Here is a 15,460-nt window from a genome sequence, read left to right on the forward strand (position 1 = left end):
AGCGCACACATCCTTTGTAGCACTGGATCTTCCAGCTGCAGTTCACATCACTTTACAGTTTCTGATCAGGGTTTTCTACTGCTTATGCAAAAATTTGCTGGCATTTAATAAGCTATAGGCATCTCCTCAAATCCATAATGCATGCACTCTTTCTTGCAGCAGCAACCTACTGATCATTAATTTTCAGCTTTATTGCAGCTCCAACACGTCAGCTGCGCCTTTTTCTGCATCTTGTCTGAGATTTATTACTTTTAGCAAAGTGTACTTTAGTTTTTCTATTTTGTTTGCTGATTTTTAAACCACCCTTAAGAGGGAAGTGTTACTCCTCTTTATAAAATAATTCTGAAATCACAGTATTAAAAAATAAGTCCTATAATTATGTTTCCCATTAGGATTAGATAAATTACATTTAATTAAAAGAAAAATCTGCTAGCACCCAGCACAATGGTTGGTAGCAGACTCTTAAGATTAAACATTCATGTGTTTATCTTCCTGAAGCAGCTGAGTCTATGAGGAGACACACCAAAACAAGCCTTCAGAAATATAAACTCAGACATTATAACAAAAATTTGTCCTTCCCTTCAGACAATGATTCTGATTTTTAGAATCAGCCTCTGATTTTATTCTTGCAGACAACAAAAACTACAATTTTGATGGGCTTTCTGGCAGTAACACACTGACCTACCCGACTGCACCAGGAATTCCAGTATTGTGATAAAATGTCTGCAATAATTCGCCAGGCAAAACCCAGTATCAGAAGTCAAGATCTTCCAGGAGAATGAAGAAAAACTGGATTCCAACCCAAACACTGCCACACTCCCCTGTCTCCCACACTGCTGCTGGTAAGGTAAGTTCTCCATCAGCCTGAAGGCTGCAGAGGTCATAATGCACACTGCAGCACTAGCAAACTATTTATACCACGTTCCTTTTTACAGCCTCAGAGAACTAATTATTAACGGGACAGGATCCCCCACAGATACACTCAGCAAACACTACAATATGCAATTTTCCTTTAGGAATTTACTGCTACACGCAGGCTGCCAGCGTCACGCTCTCAATTTTGTTTAGGAGCTGAAGAATGATTGATCTTATTGATTTGTGTCAACAGTCTGACACGGCCATATTGACCAGCTGTAATTTTGTAGGAGGAGCTGGGAAGGAAACTGGAGATTGCATTCTCTGTAGCACGTCAACCTGCCCGAAGAGAAAATGATGTTAGAGATGCTGGTACAGCCATTGATGGGACCGCACTGGGACTCGAACCGACACAAGTGAGCGACGAGAGATTTCCCACGACCGTGTTTACAGCAAATCCACTGCTCAACGCCCAACTGTATAATTATAATCTATTACAATTATGCAAAGAAGTAACATTTCAGAAAGGCCTTCTCATTTCCCATTCTTAGCATTGCATACTTTTGTTTTGCAGCCAATCAACTAAATTAGGCCTAATTCTGTTTCATTCATAAACACAAAGAGGATATTAGAGGGGGAAAAAGTGAATAAATGGGAAATTCACTTAGGAACCCAGGAATTATTTTGTTTTCATGTATTTCTGGACTAGAAACCATCATGGAGAAGTAAGTCAACTTACAGCAGCTTTACTGAATTTACTAACTGCACTGCAGGAACCCATGGAGGAGTGATCAGGAACAACAGCGCTTCAGTGCCTGGAAAAGCAGCGGCCTTTGGTAGCAGCTGAGTGAAGGAAGGAGAGTTAAAAGGTTCACATACCAAACATGTCCTGACTCAGGACAAGTCAAACCCCAAAAACGCTTTAGTGGCAATTTCCCCTTGCCAGATACACGGAGAAGAGCTGCTTTATACTGCTTCTGACAACTACCACCTTATACTGGAAAATCATTTTAGACCTATACTCACTGATGCTTACTGAGAAGGGGATACAGAAAACATAAATGAGTGGTGTTTCAGTTTTATACAGGCTCTAAACATTATAAAGCACTGAAGTAAACCTCCAAAATGCTTAGGAAAAGCAAAGACTTCTTTCCATTTTAAAAGTATATGGAAACATAACCGTGGTAGCCACTGGCAGTCCTGGCTGTTGGACTGCAGTCCCAAGACCACATCTGCTACAGGCAGGAGAAGGCAGGAGCAGCTCTTGCGACAGCCCTGCCAGCACCACATTTCTCCCAGGGACTGCAGGAGGGTTGAGAAGTCTGTCTAACTGGAGTATGAAATGGGAGCCTGATTTAGCCAACACAAACAGCCCACCTCTATCACCTTTCAGGGAACACCCATTTAGCATTTTAGCCAAAGAGACAGCACTAAACCACCCGAAAAACTGATGCTAAATCTCAGCAAGAGGTGGTGGGAGAGACAACCGGGGAAACTAAGATGCTTAAAGAAAATGGCATCTTCTTTATCCTGTTATTGAGGAGGCCTAACCCTCTTGACTGGCTTACAGTTATGTTTTCTTATTCTAAGAAATGATAACATTTTAGGAAGTTAGATTGCACTTGGAAAGCCATCAGCCTGGCAGCGCTCATACCAGTTTTTTTCCCAGCAAAGCAGTTAAGACACAATATCTTGCTGAGATAAGGCCTGTATTTCTTAAAACACTACTTCCCCCTTTTCATGTGAAACAAATCTCTTCTCTTTCGTTCTCATTTGGAATTCATTTCTTAAAGTAGTTTCTCCAGCACCACAGCAGTGTGCTGATCCCCCACCTCTTGGCCTCCAAATACCCTCGCAGACTCTGTGGTACCCGTGCCACAATAACAGGACAGTTTCTTTCCATGCTTGGCTGTCAACTGTTATAAACTATAATTTGCTCTGTAAGTGGAAGAAAGGACTCCTACCATCCTCTGGCTGGGATCTTTAACTGCTCCTGTGTACACCTGGTGTCGCATGCACCTCCTGCCATAGCTCCCTCCCTCCCTGGCTTCTCCAGAGACATGGGGATGAGTTGTATCAGCATTAGGTACCATCAATGCTGCCTACCATTGACTGAGGAGGCTCCCAAATTAAGGGAAAAACAGTGATGATATATGTCCTGTTTCCTCCTGAAATCTGGATTGAAAAAAGAACAATACAAAACCTCACATAAAAGCACAGCATAGCCAGAAGAACAGAGGAATAGGAACAAATCTATTGCTCAGTGTAAACCATGAGAAGGTTTTGAAACCGATACGTCCCAAATACTTGGCAATGTGGAAAGGTGCAGAACCTCAAATGTAACCTGAAGTTATATTCACACATTCCCACAGGCTAAACTAATCTCCATACGACATGAGACAAGAGTATAAATCTTGCATCATCATCTAGATATAGCCAAGTCCTTGACAAGTCAGTCACCTAGGCAGCTCGGAACACGGCATTTAACTCCATTCACAGGCCAGACAGTTATCCACGTACCCACCAATTATTTTTCTCTGGTTACCAAAACAGTTTGTTTACCCAAGACCACAAAAAACTCTGTGGATTTTCTGAAAGAAACTCTTCAGAGAGAAAGGGAAAACAATCACAGATAATACTCCAGAAATCATCAGATTACAGCACATTCTCTTGACTCACATCTGTTGAGTAAATAAGTGCTTTGTGCCGACCAGCTTCATTTACTTCCCTCTCCCGCAAGCGGCTGCCGGTTTACTTTCCAGTGGGCTGTTCCAGGACTGTATGTGGGGCAGAAGGACTATTTCCAGCATAGTCAGATCAGTAGTCTTTTTCACTTGGGTTTGTCTCAAGCTGAAACTTCTCTTGTTCAATCCCATTCTCCCAGCAAGATGCAAACAGGCCCACAGCTCAGAACACCCTCAGTGCAGCAGGGAGCAGCAGGCAGCTGCACACAACCCCCAAAAGAACCCCAAATTCAGCTACCCCTCTCCCTTTGGAGCAGTTTCAGTGAAGCTTACTTTAGGCCACTACAAAATGTCCTGCAGAAGTTGGAGTTTGCCCTGTGAAACACCCGGCCAGGGAGGGTAAGAAGGCAGGAGCACCATGGGATGCTCTGCAGCACCTTCTTGCTAAGGGCACCTCGCTGGGGACACAAGAGGAATTTGTCTTGCCAAAATAGGTAGCTGGAACTGTCACTCTTAGCTCAGTTCTGATCTGGGTTCAACAAGCCCTTGAAACTACTTGTTTCAAGATCAATTCTACTTAAAATGATGATTCCGATTATTTTTTTCTTTGAGTTTTGTTCTATTGTCAAGTGTCTCTTCAGTGATGAGTATTTATCAATAAACCATCCTAGATCAATTTTCCTAGCCAGGAAAAATAAAAGCAGAGCCCCTCCAGCTGCAAAAGCAGTGTTCACATACTTTCTACATGCAGAAAACACCTGCTGCAGACCAGATCACCCATCTACTGTAATGCTTTGTCACCACACAGCCTCTTATGAGATGCTTCATAGAAAGACACAGAAGGGCCTGAGGCAACCAATTATACTAATAACTCACCCCACAAGAAAACTTAATTACTTGAGGTTAGGAAGGTGCCTGGTTTAAGGCCTGCAGGCAGCGTGGGCTCCTCTGCCAGTGCCTGTCCCTACACACCCGGCCACACACACGGCAGTGCCCAGCACTACTCGCACAGGGAACACGCTCACGCACACACATCCACCTGCTCCCACACCTCTACCAAGAAGGAAGAGCCTGGTGCTAATGGCCAGGCTGAGGATTGCACGGCTGGCTGTGAGCTAAGGGATGCTCCTGTCCCCCCTGCTCTCAGGTCCTGCCAGGGCATCAGCCTGGAATCTCTGGAAGCTCCTACACCTCAGGACCCTACTCGCATTAAATCAGCATCAACAGGTGCATAAGGACATTCTTACATTCCCTAATACAGAGCAAGAGAAGAACACAATAGAGCAAATCCTATATTCTCAGACATTCACTAAAGCTTTGTTATTTACCTGCATTTTGGATAAATGTATTGTAAACCAGTTTACAAAAACTGCAAATTTCCAGTTTCTCAAAAATCAATATAAAAAAGTAGTCTGGTGGGGACAGGTCTCTGTAGGAGCCAAGATACTTTGGGAAAATGCCCAAGCTCTCTCAGTAATTTCTGAGTTTTATCCAAGCTCCCAAAACAGCCTGGTGATCTACAAGGTGAATGAACTGGTCCCCATGTCATTTCATATGTCCTGAACAACAGCCACCCTGAACCTGGGTGATTTTTCTGACCTGTCCTAAATACCTGCAAATGAGCTGACTTTTAGATAATTCAAAAAATAATCCAGTGAGTGATTAAGTATGGCATTGACATTTGTATTTTAGCACAATACACAGAAGCTCAGTATATTAAAAATACAAGAATTTCACCTTTGTTTGAAACATGCACATACATGCATATGGAGTGTTCAGATTATCATCACATGTCAGACAGGCAAGCCTAAGCCTTGCTTCATATTCTCGTAACAGTCTTCTGAGTGGCAAAGTCATCCCTCATGTCTACTTCTACCATTTCTTTTTCTTCAGTATGTGTATTTTATTCCTAGTAGAAAGGAAGCAAAACTAAAACTTGCTTTTCTTCCCATTCTGTGCCTATTGCATGCCTGTGACCTTTACTCAGGATTTTCAAGGGTAGGAGGTTCAGCTGTGATTGGTGCATGTTCCACCAGTAGTGTGCACACCAGGTAAACCTACTGCATACCAGGCATCAATGAAAATGTTCAGCTGGATATATTCTCCTGTAAAAGTACACATCCAACCCTGCCTAGTGCTACTGTCTGCCCTGCAGAGATGTCTCACTGGTATAAGCATGCAGGGTGCTGCTGTTCTCTCCCTCTTCTGCCAGCACCCAGCAGCTCCAGGTAAATCTGTGAGCAGCTCCTTCCACAGGCTCCTCCTCCACTACCACATGCCTCCAAGCACCTCTGGCAGAACTAATCCCATCTCATGAGGTCCTGCATGTTTTACCTTCCTTTCTCAGTTCAGTCATGATCACACAGGCTTTTTGAGCACTGACTGGTCAAAAATCGTAAGTCTATCAGGAACATCTCACTATACTATTTGTCCTCCACCACAGTTCACTTTTCTCCAAAAATACATTTTTTCTCACTTCTCCTCCTCCATTCTACTCTCTTCTTTTTATTTCCCGTTGTTTCATTCTCATCATTTACTTTAGATATGGATGAGAAAAAAGTCTCCTTGAATGAGCTTCTGGTGAGACATTATGTTTTTGGATACTATCAACCTACTCTCTCCATCTTCCAAGGGCAGGGCTGCTACAGGTCAGGGGATATGCCACAGACATTATCTTACTTTCCTAGAAAGATCTTCATTTTGGTGCAAACCTATTCTCTGCATCTGGCTTTACTAGAACATTGCATTCCTCCATTTCTTTCAGTATCCATACTCATTTGTATTACCTTCCAAAAAGTAATTATTTGGAACCAGTTAAGACTGTATATGAATTCTGCCTTTGTTTAAAACACATTGTACATATGTATATATTTAGCCTGTCATTAAATATTTAAGACGCTGTCTTCAAACTTCAGCAGCAGCAGCTTTTATTCACTTAACCCTTCGTGAAATAGAAAGCTTGAGGCTGAAACCTTATTGTGGAGGAACTCAGAAAGCCCAGCTGCCCTAGTGCTGGGTGACAAAGGCCAATTCTGACAACCAAGGACATTGTAAAGAAAACCAGAGGTTTCCTTTGTTTTCCTTTATATCCTGTTTGCTAGCAGTCTAATCATGATAATGTAATTCATTTTAGTCTGCCTCAGCTTTATCTGCTGAGATGCGTAACTAGGATGCAAATTAATTAGCTGTGACATACAGATGGATCTTTCAATACAATTCACAGAGACAGTCAAATACACACATGCCCATCCCTCCTTTCCCCAAATGAAGTAACACACTCTTACACATTTTTCCAGAAGTCAGGAAGTCACCTTTCTTGGCTTTTTCAATCTCCTAGAGAGGAAACACCACATCCAGCATACAGGTGGACCTCATATGAACTCAGCACCAGATACTACACCCTAGATGAAACCCCACCACAAGTAACTTGTGTTCTGTGCAGGCCCAAGCCCAACATATTGTAACACCACTACCCTGCTGACACAAGGTTAGCTTGTTTTAAAATTTGGTCACCTAATTTACCTGGCTTGGCAAGGCCTCTACCTAGACCACATCATTCATACATCACCCTGGCAAGCAGTCATATGTCAAGGCCAGCTCTCCATGGCCAGGGCACCCAAATGCCTGTACTTCACATGAAGTGGTATCACAGCAGAGGAAGGGAAAATTGGCATAGAAAAGCACAATATGCAATTCCCAATTGTATATGGATATACAAATAGACATATCCTGGAGAGTATGTTTTTCCTTCTTTTAGATTAAAACCTTGAGGATGCATTGTTAAATCCATGCTCCAAACACCTTACAAGAGCCACTCCGTGTACAGTTTTCAAGGCCCAGATGTATTTAGAGTCACTTCTTTCCCAAGCACTACAGCCTCATTGATGATTGGCTGCTGCCTTACGTGGGATGAAAAATGGAGTTCCTTCTATGGCTTTCACACCTGAGCTACACATCAGCACAGAAGCATTTCAACTGGATGCCGTGTCCTTGCTACCTTGGGGATGCGACACTGTCAGATTTTATAAAGGGAGTGGAGCACCAGGCATGGTCCTTACTGGCACAGAGGAACCAGAAGACACAGGCCCTGGCAGGATGCGGTACTGGAAGAGCAGCAGATGGCACACTCTGCTGTGCATTGGCACCAAGGCACAAGTGAGAAGGAGCAGCAGCACACTCTGCCAGGTGCCCTTGCTCCGGTAAGATGCTGGGTCAAAGAGCTGCAGCATCTGCAGTTGTTCACTAGAGCAAACCCCTTCACCTCAGCAGCCTGACCACAGACCGAGCCTGCCTCAATTCTTGGCGTAATCTTATTTTCTTGTCAGCATCAGTTTTTAGTTCCTGTCTTCTAACAGCAGCATTGCAACAAATGTTGAAGCCCCCCACCCCAGATACAGCCGCATCCTAGAGGCAAGTATGCTTTTTGTATGAATAATCCGGTTGGGTTCATGCTATCGTGTCCCCTGAGGGTTGCTATGTACAAATCTCACCACAAAATAAGTGGCAAAGACACTTTAGGAGGAGCAGAACTCACAGAGAGAGGTCTATCTTTTATTAGACCAAACGGCATAGCTGTAAAAGAATGGACTCATATGTAACCACAGGCAGGTAATGTTTGGTTTTATGCCAACTTAACAGCACACATACTGTAGTATACAGCAAATAACCAGAATTTTTCCCATCTGTAAATTAGCTCCAATTGCTGAGATCTAAAAACGAAAAACCAACACACCCTGAAAGTCTGTCATTGCCAGGTCTCCCTTCTTTCCCAAACATATATTCCCTGAAGGAGATCACAAGCCAAAGGGACTTCCTGGTGACAAAAAACACGAGCTTAGCTTAGTATCTCTACTGATCACCCGGCACTGATCCTCTACAGCTTCCACGTGTGCATTGTTTCACCACTCACCCATCCGTTTTCTGAAAACGAATGGGATTAAAAGTCCACTAAGTATTTGCACTGCTCTTTCCTCCCCCTCTGCAGCAGAATTACAGTAACCAAAAGGTGAGCAGAGTTCACCCAGGCAGTTCATGCAGGCTTCCCGACTTTGCAATGCTGACCCTCCCGGTCTCTTCCCAACCCCCGGTGATAGTTTCAGTGGAGAAACAGCCAGCCAGTCGGCAATTTTCACCAGCATTAATGCCAACGTAGTTTCTTCCCAAATGCTCTCCAGAAGTATTTTTCCACCCACATTCCCCTGTGCACCACAAAACCCTCTAGCCGTTGGCAGCTCTGGGTGCAGCTCCACTGCACATCACCCAGTGCTGTACGGCTGGTCTGTTTTAATTCAGTGTGTAATTCATGCTACCCAGGAAATATTCTCGTGTGACGAACTTCATATACAGGCACCTATTCTGCAGCAAACATAGCGGTGGTCGGCATTTAAATGAACTAATCAGCTGCAAACGGCTTAGTCAGCATCGCAGTCCTGGAGGTAATTCCCAGAAGCGATTTCCCGGCAGCTATTACATACAAACCTGAAAAGCAGACTGAAGACAAGGGCAGCAGTACAGCGAGACAAAATTTGGCTTCGCAGTGACATTACCAACAAATAAAAGTCGAGGGAAGCCAAGCAACCAGGCGTTCACAGAAAGCACACGCTGAGCTCCCATCACTGGTGTATCCCCTCACACGTGAAAACCAGAAACTCAGACACAGGACACGAACACAGCCAGCACTCATTTTTCCTTCTTTCTTTACTGATACTGCGCTGGTTTGAACTGAGAGTTAAAACACGGCAACGCAAGTTACTAGCTTGTCTGTAGAGATACACACAGGTCACACGCCGGGCAGAGCCATCGCCCTCAGCAACCAACCCACTTCGGGAGCCTGGCTCACATGCGACCTGCAGAGAGCTGAGGACTCGTACAAACTTTGTCTCAGGGCAGGGAAGGCACAGGACATCTAGTCTAAGAGGCGCTGGTGGAACAAAAGGCAGTGCCAAATGCCAGCGCATCCTCCAATAGCACCTCCGCCGCTGGCAATGTTTGGAAAGCCATCGGGCTGCGGATGCAGGTCATCAGTCCCTGGGCAAGCAACGCCACGGCTGCAGGACACCGCATCGCCCTTCAACGCCTCCCCGCCAGCTCCCCCAGCCAAGGCAGCACAGAGCCAGCCGGCAGCCTCACGGGTGACGGGAGAAGCCACCGACTCGCCCAAAGGAGTGATGAATGCTTTCCTCTGGCCACCACCAGCGCATCGGCACACATCTGCTCACATCTGCCCGGCGGCCCGGGCCGCCTGCAGCGTAGGGTATGCCGGCATGCCCTGAGGACACAAGCACGGGGAACGGGCACCGCTCACTTACTTTTCGTATTCGGCGTTGTCTCGATCGCAGCGCGAATCCTTGTGCTTTTGCCAGTCTTTGCCATGCTTGCAAGTGGTCAGGAGGACAACATCCTCTCCGTTATGGACGTGATATAAGGCATTCCTGGTGTCTGACCCTATCCCCGTCAGGTACCTTTTCCCCTTGAATACCAACATGTACTTCCTGAGAGGAGGGATGGTGTTAAACCTCAAAAATCCCTTCTCCCCTCCTGTCCTAGGATGATCCTTAGAAAAGAGCGGGATAGAAACGTCAAAGTTGGGTCTGAAGTTTTCAGTACTGATGCTGGCTTTAGCCAGCATAGCCTGGCCAATGTCGAACCCCACATCCTCAGTGTAGTCGGGCCAGGTGCCGGAGTATAAATTAAAAATTAGGTGGTTTCTGCCGTTGTTCCACAGGTGGAGGCTCTGCACTTTGGAGCGGAGGTTGTGCACATACTGGGGCGAGAGCTGGTCCCGGTCCAGCGTGTCCAGGCTGAGGACGAAGAGGCAGGCCTGCCCGGGGTCCGAGGTGTAGAACCGGGAGCCCTCGATAGCGGCCAGGACGTTTTGGTAGCTCTCGGCGATCTTCTCCCCCTTCTGCTGCGGGTACACGTAGACCTTGAAGCCGTTTTTCCGGCACTGAGCGAAGTCGAAGCAGGACTCCATGCGGCAGCGGCGCCCGCGGTAGAGGCCGGCGCTGGCGTCCCGTCGCTGGCGGGGGGAGACGCGCCCGCCGCCCTCAGGCCCCGGGCGCTCGGCGGGCGCGAAGGGCCGCAGGGCGTCGGGGAAGCGGGGCCACGGCCGCTCGGCGCCGCCGGGGCGCGGGCCATGCCGGCTACCGGGCGGCGGATGCCGGGCCGCCCGCAGCCGCACGCCTCCCAGGTAGAGCAGCAGGGCGAGACAGGTGCCGGCAGAGAGAAGCGTCAGGTAGCGTTTTTTGGCCTGCATGTGTCCGGCGGGGGTCCGGGGGGCTGCGGAGGAAGGCGGGGGCGGCCCGAGCTCGCCGGGCGCCGCTCTCAGCTCCGCTCCGCCATCTTCCCGCCGGCGAGCGCTTCAAACTCTCTTCGCCCACCTCCGCTCGGCGCCGTTCCCCAAGCCGCCGGCCGCGGCCGCGCATGTGGGCGACCGCCGCAACTTTCTCGCCGCCGGTGTCTCAGGGGCGGCGGGCGGCGGCCCGGCGGCGGCCCGGCGGGGCGCCCCGCATGCACTCAGGGCCGGCCCCCCGCGCGGGGCGGGCACCGGGCAGCGCCGCTCCCGCCTTCCCGCCGCTGCCGGCGCTCGGCTCCGCCACGCTCCCGCCCACCCCTCTCCGCCCCGCGCCGCCAGCCCAGCCCAGCCCAGCCCAGCCCAGCCCGGCCCGGCCCGGCCCAGCCCAGCCCCGCCGGCTCACAGTCCACGGCCGCCGCGCCGCAGCCTGACGAAGCCCCGCATCGCCCGGCGCCCCACGCCCGGCCCCGGCGTCACTCGCTCCTCGCCTCGCTCCCACTGAATGGCCCCCAGGACGGAGCAACAGCGGCGAGAACCCTCCTCTCCTGCTCGCCCCTCCCTCCTTCCCCGCCTCCCCCAGGCCGCGGCCCCCGCGCCCCGCTCACCCGCCCCGCCCTGCCCGCCCGGGGCCGCGACCCCCGCCCGCCGCACCCGGCCCCGCGCCGCCCCCGCCCCGGCCCCGCGCGCTGACCTCACCCCGCCGCGCACCCCGCGCCCCCATTGGCGGGCGTCACGTCCGGGGGGGCGGGGCTTCCGCCGCGCCCATTCATAGCCCGGCGGGCGGGGGGCGCCGCTGCCGGGGTGGTGCTGAGGGTTCCTGGCCGGTGCTGCTCCCGCGGGGTGGCAGCCAGTGAGCCCCGCCCCGGCGCTGCTTCGCTCCGTGCCCGGCCCGCTGCGGCCCCCTGCCAGTGCAGCGCTCAGCCCCCGGCCGGGGGTGTCCCGACCCCGCTCTCCGCCGGCAGCGCCGGCGCCGCCGCTGCCGCCCCCTGCCGAGTGTGGCGCCGCTATGCTGGAGCCGCCCCGAGTGAAAAGACCCAAAACCGGGGCTGAGACCCAAAAACACTGTTATGAGGCGCCTGGTAACAAGCGTTCTGTGTGGTGCGGATAGGGCCTGGGACCGTGGTCGCGGCCCCTCTCCTCGGCAGGGAAGGCTGGAAGAGGCGGGGACGTGGCTCCGCTGCCAGCGCTGGGGCTGCCCTCGCACCCCGGCGCTCCCGCTGTCGCCGGCCGGGATGCGGTGTGGTCGGCGTCCCTCGGGAGCAGGCCCTCCGCACCACTGAGGCGACTCTTCGGGGCTGGCAGACAGCAAAACGATGCTGATTAACGAGTGGTCTGTAGGGAGCTGCTTAAGCGCCTAGCCATCCCTGCAGCTACGGGTTTGAGCTTAACCTCATCCAGCCCTTGGCATTCGGTTCCATCGCCAGCAGCCTGTGCTCCGGGAGAGCCCTCATCACTCAGGCAGGGTGGTCTGTACCGTGAACCCAGGCCGGGGGGATGGCAGGAGCACAGCTGGGGCCCCCAGCTTGCTTTGGCACCCACAGTGCTGGAAGGGATGATTGCAGTGCCGATGAATGTATCTGTTTCAGTCCTGCTAGCTCAGCAAATAATAGTGGGGAAATTACCTGGGATGGGCTTCAAGGTGCTTGCACAAGACCCTGGATGTCAAGTAACTATCCAATGCTAAATCCTGTCCCAATGTGCCTTCCTTGTCGCAGGTATCCAGCATTAAAACTGTAACGGATTTGCCTTTCCTGGGTTGCAATCCCTCTCTTCAGATCTAGAGCTGCCAGATGTAGAGGGGTCTTACACCACCTGAGGGACAGAAATCCCACGCTGGCCAAAAGCTTCCCCATCCCTGTGCTCTTCCATGCATATCCCAGGAATGAGCTGAAGGTGCTGTCGTTATGTCCTTTCCTCTTCTGCCTGCACTGATGCTGAGTTGAGGAGGAGAAACGGACTGTAATGTGTGTGAAGATAGTGTCTCTTCAGAAAATGTGGTGAGAGCCTACTGTGGAAGGGTGCATTGTGGATAGAAAATGAGGGTCAATCCTGTAGTTGGAGCCAAGAGAAGACAATTCTCTTCAGAAATAATTTGGCTGTGGGGAGGACTGTTGCAGGAAGAAGTTGGGAATAGTAAGAAGTCAGATTCTGAGAACAAAGTCGTATCTGTAGCTGGTGTAGATTTAGGTACAGGGGGCAGAAATTTTGGACAATGACCCAATAGTGGGGAAGTGTGCTTAATCTATTCATTAACCCTGTAGTCTTTCTCTGAAGCATTTGCCACAGTCCACATACCAGAACTGGGATGCCGTTCAGGAAAAAAGAGGTCAGCTTCTTGAAAGGTGAACCAAGGCAGCTTGCAGAGGCACCTTCTGTCGGGCGCAGGAAGGTGGAATCCCATTACTGCAAATTTGCTCTGCAAATTAAGCCTCTGGGGACCAGTTTCAAACAGAAAAGGAAGGCTGTGAGCTTTGCTGCCTGTGCCAAGGATGGTAGCTGTCGCAAATAGATTTTGAGGATGGGGTGCTGGTGAGCCTGTGGTACTATGGTGCTGCTCCTGATGCCTTAAGAGGCCTCCTAGAAACAGAGACCAGACAGGAGTAAGGGAATAAAAGTAGCTATTTATTTGAAAGGCCTTCAAAGGTACCCCCTGGGGAGCCAGAGTCTTTCACCAAGATGGACCCCAAGATGGATGACAGGTCATGAGTCCTTCACACTTTTATAGGTTTGGTTCATAGGTTCATTTGGTTTATAGGTTTGGTTTGCATATCAGGGTTAATTCTCCAATTAAAGCTTCAGTTAATGATGTAGTTCCCCTCAGCTTGCCCCTCTTTAGCGGCTTTTTGGTTTATACTTTTTGGGCCTAGGACAGTCTGGGTGTCCTTGGAGAGCAGGCCTGGAGAGGCTTTGTTATCTCTACCTGGCATGAGAGAGCAGAAATTAACAGGCTACAAGAAACTTCAGAGTTACACTCTAGGTAGTATAGGATTTGAAAAATATAAAAGTTAAAACCTAAGGCATCACTCCCTGCAACAGGGAAGTGTAGGAGGGAAGTGAAAGCTGTTGAGTTTCCAGCTGAACTGCCCTGCACTTGAGGTACCCACACTGTTGCTGACTTCACAGCATACTGAATACTTCAGGTTTGAAATGTTTGGATCTGGAAAAAGGCAATGAGGTTGTCATTTTAGACCACCGAGAAATAAACCTCTACAGATCACTGCTAGCAGGTTTTGTCTGTAGGATTCCTGAGTTACAGGATGATTGCTCCAGAGAGATCTGGATCCCATTGTGCCAGGCAGAACCAACTTCAGGAGATGTGTGCGAGCCTGTAACTGGGGAGAGAGTGGCTATGGTGATCAGTTGCCTTTTTGAAGATGTTTCCAAACCAGCCATCACCCACTGTTTATAACTTTCCTGTGTCATGGACTGAAATCAGCCTGTGTCCATCCCACTTTATTGCTGCTGCTCAGGCCCTGTGGGCAGCGTGGCAGGAATCACCCAGCCAGCCTTCAGCTCTCCAGCTGGAGAGTGATCCGCAGCCTGGGCGGGCACTGGAGGCAGAGCGCTCAAGAATTGGAAGCCTACCTTTCTCTGCCTGCATCTGCTATCAGGCAGGTAGATGGTGGAGCAGAAACCAGTGTATGATAGAAATTCTGCCTGAAGATGGGGAAGAATCAGTGGTGAAAGGGTATTTCAGTGTATCCACATGGCAAGAACATAAGTCACACCCCCAGGTTTGCTCTGGCCACTGCTGCCTGCTAAGGGTCTGCAAGTTTGCAGGTGGCTTTTGACTCTGGTTCATTACCCATTGCACTCTTCCAAATAATTTATATCTTCATGTGGCTGGCAGTTGTCTGGGAATCTGTCCAAGCCTTCAAATGAAGGCCAGGAGAGGGAATTGGTTTTCTATTTCTGACTTTGCAACTTAACACCTGCCCAATCTGTGGCAAGTCACTTGGGGCCAAATTTTTAGAGAGGTAGTTTAGTGTGGACCCCTCATTTTTGGGTCTCTCTTGGTGTCCAGCTGTAGCTTTAGATGCCTTCAAAATTTAATTCCTCAGAGTTCCCGGCTCAGTTGTCACTTAAATCTTGAGGTACCTGTTACAGTGCAGATACTGCAACACACATACCAAACAACAAGGCCAGTGGAAAAGAAATATATGTGGACTGATTCTTGATAGCTGTTTCAGAGATGTTTATTTCTCCAGCCGCATGGCCGGGGCTCTGCCGAGGAACTGCTCAATCCCGGGGCCCGAGGGTCCTTGCCCGCGCAGGGGAACACAAAACAACCAACGGGGAACGAGGCTGACCAGGGGCAGGGAAACCCCATGTCTCCCCCCAGGGCTCCTCTCACAGGACCCCACGGCTGGGGGGAGAGGGCCCCAACAGGTACCTTCCACTTTTTTAATGTGAAAAATTTCCTACTGCTTCACACACTTGGATGCATGTTAGTTTTGGTGCTGTTGAGTAATGTCCTTGACTGATCCACTGGGCATTAGACGTTTCTCCATCTATGGGGTTCAAAGGTGAACACAGAAACTTGATTCTTGCACTGAAATCCACTCAAAACATAAAAGAAAAATGCTCTCACTTGCTTACCTGTCCCTATCCCCCTTTTTTTTTAGAT

At 49.6% G+C, this 15,460-nt stretch overlaps 1 protein-coding gene across 1 annotated transcript in view; it reads right to left on the reverse strand.

Moving 5' to 3' along the window:
* Positions 1–11,031, reverse strand: part of EXT1 (exostosin glycosyltransferase 1) — a 185,838-nt gene extending 174,807 nt beyond the window's left edge. The window contains exon 1 of the mRNA XM_032131971.1: positions 9,848–11,031. Coding sequence (XP_031987862.1) covers positions 9,848–10,794 — 947 coding nt within the window. The 5' untranslated portion in view covers positions 10,795–11,031. The remainder of the gene's footprint in view (positions 1–9,847) is intronic.
* Between the last annotated feature and the right edge of the window lie 4,429 nt (positions 11,032–15,460).

The sequence above is a fragment of the Corvus moneduloides genome, chromosome 1 (genome assembly GCF_009650955.1).
Source record: "Corvus moneduloides isolate bCorMon1 chromosome 1, bCorMon1.pri, whole genome shotgun sequence".
Classification (NCBI taxonomy): Eukaryota; Metazoa; Chordata; class Aves; order Passeriformes; family Corvidae; genus Corvus; species Corvus moneduloides.